Raw genomic sequence first — 16,871 nt, 5'->3', positions numbered from 1 at the left:
CAAGGAACAGTGCTTTGGGTTAGGGATAACAGAAAACATGGCCAGTTGCATGGTAGGTGTCAGGGAGCCTGTGGAACTAAAAGCATTATAGAGCCGTATTAGGATGTGGACTCAGTGAGTCCCAAAAGTTTTATAAAAAATCCTCACTGAACCCCTCATTATCAGTCGCTTTACATATCTGCAATTGCTGTATTGCCATAAGAAATTAGTTGGGGGTTTTGTTTCTGACCAGGCTATTGACTTCCATGGGGGAAATTCGAGCTAGAGTGATCTACTCCAGCTATGTCGGTATCAAGATGCTCCATGAAGTACAAGTCAATATAGAACGACTCAAACTCTTAAGCAAGCAGCTGTTCCTGATGGGTCAGGGTGCCATTGGACCTCAGCCATTCATTTACTCTCTGGTGGATAGCCTAAGAACGAAGGCGGGTGGCTTAAAGACATTCTGCTTTGTTCTCTCCTGCGTAATACTTTTGCTTGACATGTAGCAGGGCATATTCTGCCTGTTTATGGTCTGTTGTAAGTTACCAGTGGGATGCCAGTGAGCCTGTACACTTCTGAATGGCTTCCAGCTCCCTGAGCATTACCTCCAGCTGCAGCCATTTGTTAAGTCTATCAGTGTTATATCTTGCTGCTATGGCAATAAAGTGACCTGTCACTACAGCTTTTAACATGCCCTATAGTACTGTAATAGGAGTGCCTGATGTGTCTTTCAATACCAGAAAGGTATTTAGTGTGTCTTGAATGTCCACTAGTGTATTGCTGTAGGTGAGAAATGGGCATTAAGACGCCATTGCGAGGGGATGGAGGGAGGCTAGTCATGATGAACTATAAAGTAAAGGGTGAATGATTGGACAAGGCAGCTAACCTTATGTCCACAGTGGATATGGTCTTTTTGATACGTTGTGAGGCAAGGAAATAATCAAGGCAAGTGTAACATTGATGTGCTACAGAGAAGAAGGTGTAATCTTGTATATATGAGTGCAGCTGCAGATGCATATCATTGAGCCCAACTTCAATCAACCATTGTTTAAACCCTGCAGATAAAGCCCCATTCTGCCCCTGTTCAAAGTGGACCTGTGTAACTGTGCATCCATCCATCACTATGATAACGTCACCACCCACTATCACGTCCATATGTGGAGTGTTGAGGACCCTCTCTAACTAATAGCTCTTCAAGATCGCTGAGACTACAGACATAAGCTATCGTAATCCTGCATCCTTCCATGTCAATATGCTGCTACAAAAGTCTGCAAAGGATATTAGTGTGTGTTTCCCCTTCCAGGGAAATGTGTCCCCAAGAGGATCGCAAATACAGCCTTTTTACCAGGTCCCGAAGAGATGGCAGTCAAAGCATCAAGACCGTAGTCACCTCCAGTTGACCTTAAGAAAGTTTCTTGCAGAAGACAAACATCACATTTGACCTCTTTGAATAGGGAGAGTAGTGCAAGTTGTTTCACAGGGGTTTTCAGACCTCTAATGTTAAGACTAAGTACTTTAACCTAGGCTCATGTAGACAACATTCTCTGATAAGTACTATTGCGCACATGTGTGAATAAAAGACACTGGGATATTGCCCAGAAAAGATGCCTACATTGGACTCGAACCCAGTTAGATCACCATAGAAAAGAAGAATGAGAGAGGACAGAAAATGATGTAACAAGTAGTTCCTTGCATGGGAAATTACCAAATTAATTATCAATAAAATAATTACTATAATTAATATTACATTAAAATGATAATATTAAATTAATAACTACTTAATTAACCCCTCAACATAATTATGGTAAATGGTAAATATGGTCAATATAATATTTACACAGTTTAAGTATTTTATAATGATACATTTAAGAATTCATATAAATGAAAAAATAATTGTTCATTTAATTATACTTAATTACCTTCCCACACTGTACCCAGAAAAGCTCACAACTTGCTCACAACTTGCTAACACACTACAAATTATTATTAACAGTTAAATGCTAAATTGTGAAAAACTTAAATGTAATACCTATATTATAAATAGTAACAACAATCATACAAACAATATATAGCATATACAATTTAAATATGAACCCAAACACATACTAATAATTTACAACCAATATTTTTAGAACAAAAAAACAGATTCTTGCAAACGATATTACCTAAAACTCAATATTTATCCACACAATATTTCTTCTGCATCATAAAGGTAATGTGTCACGATAATAATAACTCAATATTTATGTAGCTCAGTATTATTAACCCAATATTTAGTCCAGATTCCTTAGGAAGCGTGCTTGCAACACCACTTTGAGTGTGATGCATCCTGCCTAAAAGAGGTGCAGCATGTGCCAAGGACCTCTACAAACCCTAAGCTTCTCTGTGAAGCAGTATAGCACCTGCTAGTGTGAAGAGACTGGGTTCAAAATCATCTCTTTAGTGACAACTCAAGATACCATGGACTGTCACAGAGTCAGTGCTCCTGACCAGATAGGGGAATCAACGCAATATTTTAAATATTTTTTTTCAGTTTTAAATAGTTCAAACTCACAATTATGGTAATGGAGACCTTTACATGAGCACCAGTTACACTGCACTTTATTTGTTTGATATTTTACCTGCAAAAAAACAAACTACTTTTTAATTTAATATAAGAGCTGTGAGAGCGAAGTGCTGGAATTATAACTCAACTCAATGATATTCATTTAGGGCTCCAGCTTATCACTGGTGCCACCAGAACGCTCTGTGTAGTCTGGGGTGGGGGTTCACCCAGCTAAGAGCACCTACCAGTCCATAGTTGTGACTCTTCCAAATGGGTCTTCTTTGCCATCTGCTCTCCAGTCAAAGTTTTATGTTTGCAAACGATTCTAGGTAAAAAAAAACTATTGAGAGCTTCACAAGTCACCCGACCCTGGAAGACTTGAGTTGTCTTGTTTTACAAAATGTTCAAACTTGTTAGGTTTCCCTGGGCACGGGCTGAATTAGGGCCAAAAATCCACTGCTACCCAAAAATGACACAAAAGTCTCTAACATGCTATGTGAAGTGATCCGCAATAGGGAAAGCTTTGATATTAGGGGTTATGCTCAGCTGAGCTAGGCCCCAAAATCCACAGCTATCCACTTTGCAGAGAAAGGGTCAGTTTTGACTTGAAAAATATGATGTATGCATTCTGCATTATGGGCCATTTCCTAAAGTCCACCCCCACAAGTGAGGTGCCATTTTGATATAGATACTTGGGGTAATATTGGTGGCAGGAGGCGTGTGACTCTACTCAGAATCCAGAACTTTCCATGATAGAGGAAACTGATTTTTATTAGTCAAAGTTTGAGGTTTGTAATGGATTCTGGGTTAAACAACACAGTAAGAGCCATGCAAGTCCCCCAGCTTTGAATTCCTGAAGGTGTTTAGATGTAAAGAATGTGCAGTGTTTACGTAGATGCCAGCTGACGTAAGAGGCCAAAATCCACAGCTACACATATTGCAAAAAAGGGTTCCTATTTAGTGGAATCATTAGGCATCCACATTGTGATTTGCCCTGTTTCCTGTCGGGAGCTCTAGGCTTACCCACACATGTAAGGTAGCATTTTTATTTGAAGCATAGAATAGTAGAACATTTGTCATTACCAGTTGGATTTCATGGCATTTGTTTCTAGCAGTTGTAAGTATATAAGAAAGAAGACATTTTGAAAAATACCCTCTAAATCATATGGTACTATGTGTACCCGCTAGCGGATGTAATGGTATATTACTCCTTTTCAATATTTATTTATATAAATAGTTAGTTTATTTGGGAAAACTTGAGGGTCAAACACATATTTGCCCTTGTTTAATTTGAAACACCATAACATGTTTTACCTCTGTAAAAAGTTCCCAGTGATGATTTGAATCAGCTGGCATCTACTTCTAATGTCCAGCCATTATTTCAACAAGTCGACTTTACTGACAGACTAATATATTTTGCACAGTTGCATAAAGATGTGCGCAGAATGATGCGCACACTTGCATCTTGGTGTGGTGCAGCACTAATACAAGATAAACCTGTAACCCAGTGGTGTTAAATGGTCATAGATTTTTAGTTTTTTATTACACTAAGCAGGGCCTGCTCCAGGGCGGTGCAACCTGTGCCACTGTATCTGGCGCTGTCTTCGGGGAGGCGCTGTGTTTTCAAATATATTTTCATTTTGAAAACGTGTGCTGCTGCGTTCCTTGCCTCCAGCAATTTTCAGGCAGCAATGAAAGTGTCTAAATAACAACGTGATTAATGTTTTTTTTTTCTGCAGAGAGATCGGAGTTTTCTCTAATGGCAACCAGTGGCGGCTGGTGACTTTTGAAGGTGGTAGGGCGCAAAATATGCGGTGGAGCGAATTGCAGCGAACAAGCCAGAACGACCTGAAGAGGCTCCGGAGGTTTCCCCTCCAGAAACTTTTTTTAAAAATAGAGGGCAAATGGTGCGTTTTCAAGCAAATTTGAGAAAGCAATGTACTGTATAATAAACCCTGCCAGTTTTACCAGTACGAGACACATTGCCAATTTGTTTTATCACCACACAGAGGTTGAGATGATGTGCATGTCTCATCCATGTACTAACCACACCTCACCCCATCCGCTTTTTCCCAACTGCTTCTTATTCAAATCTGTACATCTCATGTACTGCGGTATTGTACTGTTGTTCTTCAAAGTTAGTTGTTCACATCCAAATGCAAATGTATATACCCCTACATATCCCATAGTTAAACTGATGCCAAACCACAAATGTCTAAGCTCTCACTTGCTTTACTAATGTATTTAATACAGCATTTCTCTTCCACGTGCAGATGTTGTGCAACTTCTCATTCTATGATCCTTATTGTGAAAAAATCCTCCATCTTCATGTCTAGCAGCAGTATATTATAACTTTAAAATAAAAAATAAAATAAAAACAAATCCTCTGTAAATGGGCCCTGATGTATTAGTACATAAGACATAAATCACAATCGAAATGTTAGTGGGTTTTTGGATTTTGGGGAGCTGAGGTTTGATGAGGAATGTCTATATACAAGCTGTTTTAGAAGTTGCAAGTGCAGTTGGTAATCTTTAGCACTATAGCAGACACATGGGTTCTCATTGCAAGTCTTATGTTCTGTCTTCTAATAAACACAGTCCATACTCACAGAGGTGGGCAGGTATGAGCTTGCAGCACTGCATAACAGTCGTGTTGCCCAAGATGGGTCTCAAATGGGACGAAGGGCTTGGGGGCTGAGTGACAGCATTTGCATGAGATCAATTAAGTCCCCCTTTCTGTGATCGTCCAAAAATGCAGCCACAAAGCAAGAAGGCTCACTACAATAGTGAAGTGCTTGTCAATGCTGCACATCTGCACTTGTATTACTGAGGGAAAGGTAAGTTATTTAGCACTCGAGATGGCAGGGCCTAGCATCAGAAACATTTACGAATGTCTGAAATTCTGCGCTAGTCTGAGTTTCCGCTATATAAACATTGACACTCTTGGAAGTGCAGAGTCACTCTGCACTTCAAAGACTGTTAACGTTTATATAGCGGAAACGTGAACCGAACCAAACATATTAAGAGCTGCAGCAGCTGGCGGCTTTACATCCTGGCGTGTGGATTTCGCAAAGTCCATGATCAAACATTGATGTACGAAAATACTTTTTAATCACTTAATATAATTAAAATCTTAATCTCCGTGCCTAACAGCCAGATCACAGGATTTTGAGGCAATGACACCGGTAGGGCTTGATACTAACTCAAACCTGGCTGGTTTAGGTTGTTCGAGTCTAGGCATTGATCGCTCAACATTTTATTGTGTGATGTATTCTGCAGCAGGGTTCATGGCCCATGAACTCTGCTGCACGATAAAATATGTGTTGAGCCATCTGATCCTGGGATCATGGCTGTCTTGCTGGCCAGAGCAAGAACAGCTGAGCTGCTGACTTTGGAGGGGGTGCAAAAGAGGGTGGTGATGGACGGAGCATCTGAACCAATCAAACACTCACACCCAGTCAAAAGATCTGGGTTTGATCCATCACCGTTGTTTGATTGGTTCAGATGCTCCGTCCATCACCACCCCCTTTTGTACTGCTTTTGGCCACCATAAGTGTGGCGGGGTATGCTCAGACGTGAGTCCCTTGCTCACTTTGCCACTGGATTCAAGCAAGCCGGGCTGAAGACGGCTGGAATACCAGAAACCGGTCATCGGAAGCGTTTTTCCGGTCCAGGGAAGGCATGGCTTGGCAGTTCGGGCTGGACTGTTCCCTTGAGGCACAGGGTCAGACTGATTTGCATATAGCCATGTCTGAACTGGGGTGGCGGAGTGGGCTAAAGAACGGTGATGGATTAATCCCAGATCTTTTGACTGGGTGTGAGTGTTTGATTGATTCAGATGCTCCGTCCATCACCACCCCCTTTTGTACCGACTTTGGAGGGGGTGACGTGTGTAAGAGTCCGACGTGTGCACTGTAGTAATGGTGTCGATAGGTACAGAGCAGACCTGACGACTTTGGAAGCACCATGCCATGATACACACACACAAACAAAATAATACATACTCACTCAGAGTAAGTGGGCAGGTCAGACATTCATCCGACATTCACATTGCAGGCTGCCAATAAAGAAGTAGTGACGCACACACTACAGTTGTGTGCTCGAGGCGGCTCGCATGTGGTAACACTCAAACCTAGTTGTCAGGTTTCCCCTATCCAAAACCCACATTATAAACCCCCCCACTTTATCCTGGAGTCCGGACTCGTACAACACTGCGTTTCCTCAAACATCCAGCAATCTGCTGTATAGTCTCACGTCTCAGATAGCACCTCACGATTGATCATGGCTGGCTGGCGTACTGCCTGCGTTTTAGCCAATCCAGACACTGCTCCAGCAGCAGCGCCAGGATTGGCTTGAGCTGTAGTGCGCATGTTCTGTTTAGGGCTTGAAGATTTTTGCGACCAGCGCGAACATGCGCACTAGGCTGCTCATTAGAAGAGCGGCATGGAACAACCCTCGCTCTTCTAATGAGCAGCCTGGTGCGCATGTTCGGGTTGATCGCAACATTTTAAGCCCTAAATATAACATGCACACTCTTGCTGTGTGCTCCACCGGCCACCTGATACATTCTGCACTTGCACTGATCTCTGTATTGCTGCGGCTACCCCGCACCCTTCTGAGCCGACTGCCTCCAGTGAGTGATTGAGACTGAGAGAGTGATGGCAGCAACGGCACGCATGCTTGAAACTCGACTCATGCCTAAAACTAATTATTAGGGCAACACCCAAGCGCCCTAATGGCCGTACCGCCGCTGGTGGCAACTTTGTCTCGTCCTCAGGTAGCACAGAGGATTAATATTGCCTGCTGAAAAAACATGTGTACCATGCATGTCCCAAAGTGGGTAACTGCTTTTGTCAGAGAAATCCTTTTAATCCTTGCAGTTTATAGATTAAAGTCCTAATATTGAACAGTGAGCTATTCATTGTCGTCAAAGTACTGCATGGAATAGGTGAGAGAGTTATGATTTCTTTCTCCAGCCTTTCATTATTCAAATGCTATAAAAAAGGGTTATTTTTGGTAGAAATACATTCTTATTAGTAAAGAGAACGGCCAACCATCAAGATAAGTTTCAAAAGCTTAGTTTGTGCTTCTCCAGTCCAAGCACCATTAAACTATACTTCCTTCCAGTATGGGTGGCATGTGACTCCTAAACCTTGTAGTCCTCTGTCTTAAGCAACATTTCCTCTGTCACCCTACACCGTATGAGTGGGGCAATAAAACAAATGAAACGCATTCGAGAGATAGTGGTCATGGAGACTCAAGGGACACTGTTAAAGGATGGTAGTGAGGGAATCCGTGGCAAAGGTGGTCATTGTGGGCACCAAAAACCATGGTCCCACCGGGCGTCACCTGCGCTAAAGAAATATAGAAATACATTATTATGCTCTTTTTTTAGGTGTTCTGTAGTAGGAGCTGTCAACTCTCTAATTACTTCCTAATCTCTTGCTTTTTTGGCAATTAATATAAATGTTGAGAGGACTTTATTTTATAATACCTATTTATAAGGTAAATTTGTTGCTATTTTGTCTTTTGTTAAGAATCTTGTTATTTGTTATGTGAACCTCCGCTGGAGTTCCTCATAATAATAAAATGTTTGTTCCTTGTACGACATGCAATACATATTAACCCCTTCGACGCTCATGGCGAGCTCAGCTCGTCATGGAGTTTCCATTGATTTCAATGGAAAATACATGAGGAATTTGCAAGGGCCTTAGCATCCAAGTGGTTAATGGTGTTAGACAAATCAGAGTATGTTTTAGAGCTGTAATGTCACAATTCATAATCATGCTTAAACATATTGTAACTTTCAATGTCACTTCCAGTCTTCCAGATGTTTCTGCTTGTCCTGGGCACCTGAACCTTCAGTAACATCTTTACTGAATGATCCTGGGTACTTGCACCGGCAGCATTGAGTGCTTCGTTTAGAGAGTGCAATTTTATGGTGGTGGTCAAATAGGATTTAATCACAGACAGGGCTCTGCTATGCTTAATTCAATGTGTGAGACCCATTTTGCATTTGTTCATATTTGAATCGCCTCTTACTCCCACAGTTAGGTCTGAGTTGCACATGACAGGCCTACACTTATTAAAACCAACAATTCTACTCACAATTATTTGCCAAGATACCTCACTGTCTGCTGGTGCGTTGCAGGTGATCGATGGCTTTGGTTCTGTGGGAACAGTTTTCCCTGCCAGACCTTCCCCCTAATCTGCATTGCAGGTTCTATATCTACAGAGATCTCTAGTGCTCCGGCATCACTCACTGAGTTTGAGAGATCACTCCTGAGCTGACAGAAGATAGCAGTAGCAAGAGGTGAGACCTGACACCATCACTCACTGAGTGTGTGAAATCCCTCTTCAGCTCACAGAAGAGAGTAGCAGGCAGAGGTGAGTAATCCAATAGAAGGTGAGCAGAAAGGATGTAAAATGGTTTATTCCCTTTGCAACTTTGTGAGGTTTCTCAGCAGTAAATCTCTGCTAAATGTTTGTTTGTATTAGAAATCTACATCAACAGGAGAAATATTTTTGCAACACATGTTCTGAAAGAAAAGTACATTGCAAAAACTTCTTTTATGTAGAAAACCACCCCCGCAAGAACTGTTTAATGAACTTGTAGACATATACGCCTACAGGAGGAATTCCTCCATCATTAGTGGTCCCATTAGCTCACCATCATAACCTCCCCTGATATTTCCATCATGGGCCACTAGGAGATCTGACTGGTCTTCCTCAGGAGGGTTTCCACCTTCAGCCCATTCACCTCTTAGTGAGCTGCTCAGATTCTGGCCTCCAACACACATATCTACATGGACCATGGAAACGCCTCCAACTTCATCGTCCCACAGCCCCACAAAGGGCTACAGGATCCTTCCCTCCATGATTGTCAATATTAGATGATTGGTACTGTGGTGACTGCACACTATTGTCTTCTAGGCACCCTGCCACTCTGAACGGAGACACTCTGCCCATATCTTGAGTACCACTCTTCTGAGAAAGGCCTTGCACTGTACCGGTGTCTACATGGTATTCAAATGTTATTGTCTAAATGTCGTTCACATGTTAGAGTCTGAATGGTAAGGGTCAGCGGTCCATTGCACTGCAGTTTCACTATGGCTCATTAGTGCTGCCCTCTTCTGATATGTCAGTGTGCTCCTCCAATCCTCAGTGGTTCCACTAAGGCGCATTAGCATTGACCTCTTCTAACATGTCACCGCACTCCTCCATTGCACTGTGGTTCCAGTAAGGAACATTAGTACTGCCCTCTTCTAACATGTCACTGCACTATTCCTTTGCACTGTGGTTCCACTAAGGCGCATTAGCATTGCCCTCTTCTAACATGTCAGTGCACCCCTCCGTTGCACTGCGGTTCCACTAAGGAGCATTAGTGCTGCCCTCTTCTAACATGTCAGTGCACTCCTGCAATGCACTGCAGTTCTACTGAGGTGCATTAGTAATACCTTGTTCTAATATGTCAGTGCACTCCTGCAATGCACTGCGGTTCCCTTGAGGCACATTAGTACTGCCTTCTTCTAACATGTCAGTGCACTCCTGCAATGCACGACAGTTCCACTAAGGTGCCTTAGTACTGCCCTCATCTGACATGTCAATGCACTCTTCAATTGCATTGCGGTTCCACTAAGGCACAGTAATACTGCCCACTTCTAACATATCCGTGCACTCCTCCGTTGCAACGAGATTCCACTGAGGCACATTAGTACTGCCCTCTTCTAACATGTCAGTGCACTCCTGCAATGCAATACAGTTCCACTAAGGCGCATTAGTACAGCCTTCTGCTGACATGTTAGTGCACTCCTCCATTGCACTGCGGTTTCACTAAGGCACATTAGCACTGCCCTCTTCTAACATGTCAGTGCACTCCTGTATTGCACTGCGGTTCTACTAAGGCACATTAGTACTACCCTGTTCTATATATCAGTGCACGCCTCCATTGTAATGAGGTTCCACTAAGGTGTATTAGTACGACCCTGTTCTAATATGTCAGTGCACTCCTGCAATGCACTGCGGTTCCACTAAGGTACATTAGTACTGCACTCTGCTGACATGTCAGTGCATTGCTCCATTGCACTGCGGTTTCACTAAGGCACATTAGTACCGCCCTCTTCCAACATGTCAGTGCATTCCTGCATTGCACCGCGGTTCCACTAAGGCACATTAGTACTACCCTGTTCTAATATGCCAGTACACTCCTGCAGTGCACTGCTGTTCCAGTAAGGTGCATTAGTACTGCCCTATTCTGACATGTCAGCACATTCCTCAATTTCACTGTAGTTCCACTAAGGTGCATTAGTACTGCCCTCTTCTAACATGTCAATGTAGTCCTGCATTGCACTGTGGTTCCACTAAGGTGCATTCGTACTGCCCACTTCTAACATGTCAGTGCACTCCTCAATTTCACTGTGGTTCCACTAAGGTGCATTAGTACTGCCCACTTCTAACATGTCAGTGCACTCCTCAATTGCATGTCTGATCTGTTGAGAAATACATTCTGGGATGGGTCTCTTGTGGGTCTTGCAATGCTAATGAGATCAGCCTATAGTGACCTACAGCATATGATATCATTCTGGTGAAAGCTGGCACCGCCCTATCACAAAGTGCCATTTTAGACCTACGCTGCAACATATTTTACATAACTCAATCCTGGGAAACTAAGCCTAAGAACAGGTGGTGTGAAAACTGCTGGCATTACCGTTTTAATACAAATGCACTGTGAGCATCTGGCTACACACATCTGTATATGTCTGGTGGCAGCACTAGTGAGTTCTATACTATCAGAGAAACAACATATCACGCATGTTTTTATCACGTCTCATATGAGGTGGCCACAGTTACTTTCTGCTTCACAATTGTAAAGCAAGGATCAATAGCAATGAGTGTACTGCAGGCAAGCCAGATGTGTAATAAGCTTATTTTGTAAAATTATTTTTATAGCAGATGTTTGCAGTTCTAAGTATTATAAAGAATAAATACTACCATTACCTACTTTTTTGGTACTCAATTCATTAGTCTTAGCATATTGAAAGGATGAGCTAGTCTAGCCAAAAATACATCTTGTGATACACAGATATCAACAGCGAGCACCAAATCTGTTCTTCATAGCATTAGTGCAACAAAGCTCCCCCTTAAACTTAATATAATACATGCTCTAATACAATAAAACACCCTTTTATTCTAGTGTATCACTGTTATTACACACCTGTCCTGACAAAATTGTTGAAATGTGATGGGGCAGAAGGAGTCTTTTCTTGGGTGATGCTTGTCTTCATCTGTCCATAGAAATAATGTCACAGCTGAAGTACTCACTAACAATGCAAACAATATGTGTTCAATATCAAATACTAACAATAATTCTAGTAACGGTATCTGCAGTTCACTTGTTTGCATTGTCAGCCAAATCTGACTTTCCTTCATGAAGAGGTGGCCTGATGGTGCTATGTACTGGTCCTAATAAACTATTTATTTGCGACCAGTAATGTTGTGGCCACTAAAGAAATTTAATAATACACCTATGAACTGAAAGGATGGTTCTTTAAATTCCGAATGGTAGTCAGTCAGAATGAGACTGGATTGAGGTTGGTTGCAAATTACAAATCACTATTATTGGAGACCATCACATAGATAGTGGCCTGTTGGGTTCAGAGGAACACCATATCCTTGATTTCTTTCATTGTATTTTAAAAAATCAACCTGTTATTTTTTAAAGCAACCCAAATGGAACTTTGTTTTGTTGAAGAGTTGGAAGAGGTCACAACCAATGTTCAGAAAACATATGTTTACATTCACAATGTCAAGTGGTGCCAGGGGGCCCTTCCCCCTCTGTGGCTGCATTAACACCTCCTTTGAGGTGTTGGTAAAATATCAATGTTTTTCCACCAGCTTGTATTCGGAAAATAAGGATACATAAGATGCCATGGCAGTATTTGGAAGGGACGCCTACAATCATGTTATGTTATGTAATTTTTGTAGAGCGCTCAAATGCCTATGGGCGTCTTGGTACTAGCGTTGAAGCCACTGCAATATCTTGCTAAGCTGACAAGAGGCATTGTACAACCAGAGAGATTGCCTTGTCTGGTCTACTCAAACTATTGTAGTTATTTATCAGACAGCCAGCTGGTTCAAGTGGGTTTTGTTTGTTAAAATAGTGGGTAATTTGCTTTGAGCCATCTATTCATTATTTAGGATCTGGACCCCATGCCAGTTTTTCACAGGTGCCTTTTGTCTGTGAACATGGTGATAGTGAATTTCTCTACCACAAAACATGGCTACAGCTCGCACTGCAATGTTGGCTATGCATTTTATCAAAACTCTAGTGCCTACATGCAAACTAATGTAGACAGCATTGAACACCCTGTCTTGTTATAAAGGTTCACACTGCATCTCTATAACTCTTCACACTCACATAAGGTCCAGTGTAGACCTTGGCAGTGGAGGTAAGTGGTTATTGTTAACCAAGCTTGCTTTGGACATACTGCTGTTGTTTATTGTTGTAGCTTCAGATATTCAGGGTTTTAAGTTGTCTCTGTTTACTGCATAAATGATAAAACATATTTCTCTGCCATCCTATGCAGGAAGAAAACCTAGGTAGCAGATTGGTCAGACCCGGCACCATGGGACCCAGAATACTAATTTACTCTCTGGTCATCGTACTGTCAATCCTGGAAATGTCCCTTTCTGGTCCAGTTGCCATTTACAGTAAGTTATCTGACATGGGAGCCTGGCGTTACCTCATGATATTCTGTGATTTCATGCAGTGACAATGATGATCATGACTCTATTGGACATCTTCTCTTCCCACATTAAAAGGGCAGTGGCCACCTCAAACCGGACTATAAACAAGGCATCATGGGCTGGGTGGTCGAGGAATTCTTTTGAAGTATCCTAGATTTTGTCAAATCAATGCGACACTCCGCATATGCTACAGCTCTCAGGATGCCTCCTTACTATAGTGCAATCAATCGTGTAATGGCTTTGTTTCCTTAAACACAAACACCCACAGCAATAGCAGTCACTGACACTTCTTTTGGACAAGGGAGGGTGTTTTATTTTAGGAGAACATATTGCAGAGCAGGCTAACACAATAACATATCGCTTTACTGTCTGCACACTGTGCACATCCTAAGATGGACATCAGCCTTGAAACTTGAAAGTATATACATTTTCTATTTACATCCCCTTTGGGGCAGGCAGAGCACAAGGACCAGGGAAACATGGATTACTTCAAACAAAGATAAACCTTGTTAAGTATCATCTCAATGTTCAGCGGAATGACACAATCTAGTCACAGCCAAGTGAACATCATGGGCATCAGAGGTGTGGCTAGAAGGTCAGGACCACCAGCAGGTTGGTCCCACCGCTAACTCAAAGATGACTCCCTGTGCCAGCTGCCAGTGTGATGGTTTACATGCCATGTGGCACCTCTTCTGCTGGAGTAACCTAAAATTAGAAGGGTGCTCAAAACATTCCCACCTCCACCCACCCCTGACTGAGGCCCTGTCTGCATGGGAGTGTGGGTGCAGTACTCACTTTGCACTGGTTCACATCCTTTTCCTCTTCCTGATTCGGAGCAACATGGCCTTTACCTGAGTTAGTAAGAGATATATTCTTCCTTAAATTGGGAATGGTGTGTTGTCTTAACTATCAGGTAATATGGTAATACTGATTTACTCATACAATTTGGGCGTGCTTGCTCCCAACAATGAACAGTAATACTGCTATGTGTGCTCTACCATTCCTCTTGAATAGTTAAGAGGGTCTGGTCACCATCCCAAAGGATAAATGCACAAACTTTATGTCAAATGATAATTCTACTGCTGCTAATGGACAGGGGCCAATCACTCAAATCACGTCTTCACGTTCCAGCAGGGTGAACCCTGAAGAGTTTGCGTTTGGTAATTCAGGCTCACATATCTCTATTATCAGTCCTATTGTAGATTTTAGTATCAATCATACAGACATGGAACCAGGAACCTGGGATGATACAAGTTCCTGGTTCCATGTCTGTATGATTGATACTACAATCTACAATAGGGCGGATAATTACCTGATCAGCTGGTATGAGAGGACATGGCTGGTTGAGGTTTCCTATACAGATGTCCAACACTGGTGCGGTGACCGAGTGGTGAACCCTGATGAATCTGCCATAAATTTCACCAGGCAGTGAAACATGTCGGTTACAGGTAGTGGTATGCGACAGTAAGCTACCAGCCTTTTTATTTCACCAGTACATACCAGAGTTAGTAATAAAGTTGTATAATTGGTGTGTCTGTTGATTTTATCTCACTCTTCGTTATTTGTCTCACCAGGGAGCTATTTCTTTAGTCTCTGGTTAAGCACTTCTCTGTTCGCACCTTTTACTTTTGACACTGTCTTCTTGGAAAAGGAATGGCAACCGATGATGAGAAAGGGGCATAGAATTGGTAACATCTGCCAAGTTCCCCGAGGGTTGTTCCCCCGTGAGGTGCCTTCTTCTCCGCCACACATTTTTTCATTCATTTACTTTTTAAGTGTGGGTGGATGGACTGTCTCAGTGGGGCAGACATCATTGGATATGTTGAGTTGAACCTTGCCCGGAATCTCCTGTTTTAAGTGACAAACATTGGTTTGTTGTGGACAGTAAGGCATTAGAGAACACACACTCTACCATAAATACAGAGGGGGTGTGTCTGGAACTTAACAGTATATTTTGTCCAGACAATCGTGTGCTCATGTCTACTAGACGTGTGCTAACCAATGTCCAGGGTACAGGGATCTTTTTGTATTGAATGGCTTTCATCCCTACAAATATCATTTGCGAATACAGAATTCCAATCAGTGGAACTTCCACAAAAGCTAATTAAGAATTATTTACAAGTTAAAATCCATATTTTGTAGGCCTAATTACAAACTACAACCTGAGGTGATTACAGGCATTTAACCCCTCCCCCATGGGTAGTTTCTCATGCACGTTAATAGACCCCTCTCATGGGCAAGGATAAGCTTCCACCTCATGAGCAGGCAGGAAGTATACCCTCCTTTAATGGGAGTTCACAGGAAGAACTTTATCATTCAAAACACAATCCTCACGTAATGATATAAAACATAATATAAAATATGCAAAATACCCAGTTGCTTCAAATGTCTCTAGGTGGAACCAAAGGAATTTGTTTGCAGACATCTGGCCAGGTGTAGACTTTTATGGACCCTCCTATAATCCTTTGAGAATCCCAGCAATGTGGAATATTCACTCAAAATATAGGAATCATCTCAGAAGAGAAAATCTACCCCTTTCAAAACCAAGACTTTGTGAATGTGACCTCTGGGGTTTTATCCCATCATATTAATTTAAGGAGCCAATCATATTCCGTCTGATTACCTCCCGTGATGCAAAACGCTCTGTTACTGGCTTGTTCACTATCAGGGATGTCTTCTTGGAGCCGTGGGAAAAGAGTATTCTTGTCAGAATGTTGAGTGACATAAATAGTGTGTCCCAAATATTCTCTCCAGGCATATATCCCCATTGGACTTAATATTATAACATTTACCTTTCAGTGGGACACTATTTAGAGCACAACATTTGTTTCAAATAATATTTTTGTGTACACCATTGTGAGATACAATCATTCAACAAGTTTTTAAGGAGGCAATACAGATGTTATTAATACAACACATTCAATGAGTTTGTCACACAAAATTAATACTTGCGATTCTTTTTTGTTAGTCCAATTTAATCTTGAGCTTTAGTTTGTACTTTTCAACGCGTTCCACCTAATATCAGTGTTGTCTCCCAAAAACTTGTTGAATGAAGCATTGCAATTTATGGTCGATGGGCAGCAGACCATTAAGGTGGGCAGCAGACCATTAAGGTGGGCAGCATTTTTTTCTAATTTATTGTGGTGACGTTATCAGGCAGTACTGCTTTGAATTCCCTGGCTGTTCTTTTGACCTTTTAGAGGAACATTGTGAGATGCCCATTTTTGCTTACTGCCCTGTATCTTCTACATAAGGAAACATGTTCTTCCATTTTTGGGTATTAATTATAATGTATTAATTAGATCATTGAAAATGCAATTTGAATGATTACACTCATGACAGAACATGTAGCATGTATTATATACATTATATCGGCGTTACTGGCCTGTGGTACAGATTGTAAATATGGGATTCTTTCACTTTCAGAGGTGGCTCCTCCGCTGAGGTGGACGAGTATCGCCCACTGCTCTCAGTGGAGAACAAAGGAAAAAGGAAATTGTAATAAATAGTTATTATCATTTTATTTTTCGCAGGATTAAGGCAGGGTTAGTGCCGGCGGGGCTGGTGGCTCAGGCGAGGAGCGGTTTGTGCACACTAA

The 16,871-nt window shown here is 41.9% G+C and overlaps 1 protein-coding gene across 2 annotated transcripts in view; it reads left to right on the top strand.

Moving 5' to 3' along the window:
* The first annotated feature begins 8,793 nt into the window (after nt 1–8,793).
* LOC144817791 (uncharacterized) overlaps nt 8,794–16,871 on the top strand; it is a 30,121-nt gene continuing 22,043 nt past the window's right edge. Inside the window, exons 1-2 of one of the 2 annotated variants that reach the window (XM_078674608.1) lie at nt 8,794–8,914; nt 13,114–13,237. In XM_078674608.1, coding sequence (XP_078530734.1) covers nt 13,153–13,237 — 85 coding nt within the window. In that variant the 5' untranslated portion in view covers nt 8,794–8,914; nt 13,114–13,152. The remainder of the gene's footprint in view (nt 8,915–13,113; nt 13,238–16,871) is intronic. The other variant, XM_078674609.1, reaches the window with a different exon arrangement.

This window comes from Lissotriton helveticus, chromosome 2_1 (genome assembly GCF_964261635.1).
Source record: "Lissotriton helveticus chromosome 2_1, aLisHel1.1, whole genome shotgun sequence".
NCBI lineage: Eukaryota > Metazoa > Chordata > Amphibia > Caudata > Salamandridae > Lissotriton > Lissotriton helveticus.
The sequence above is the reverse complement of the archived record's forward strand: the minus strand, read 5'-3'. Positions and strand labels throughout refer to the sequence as shown.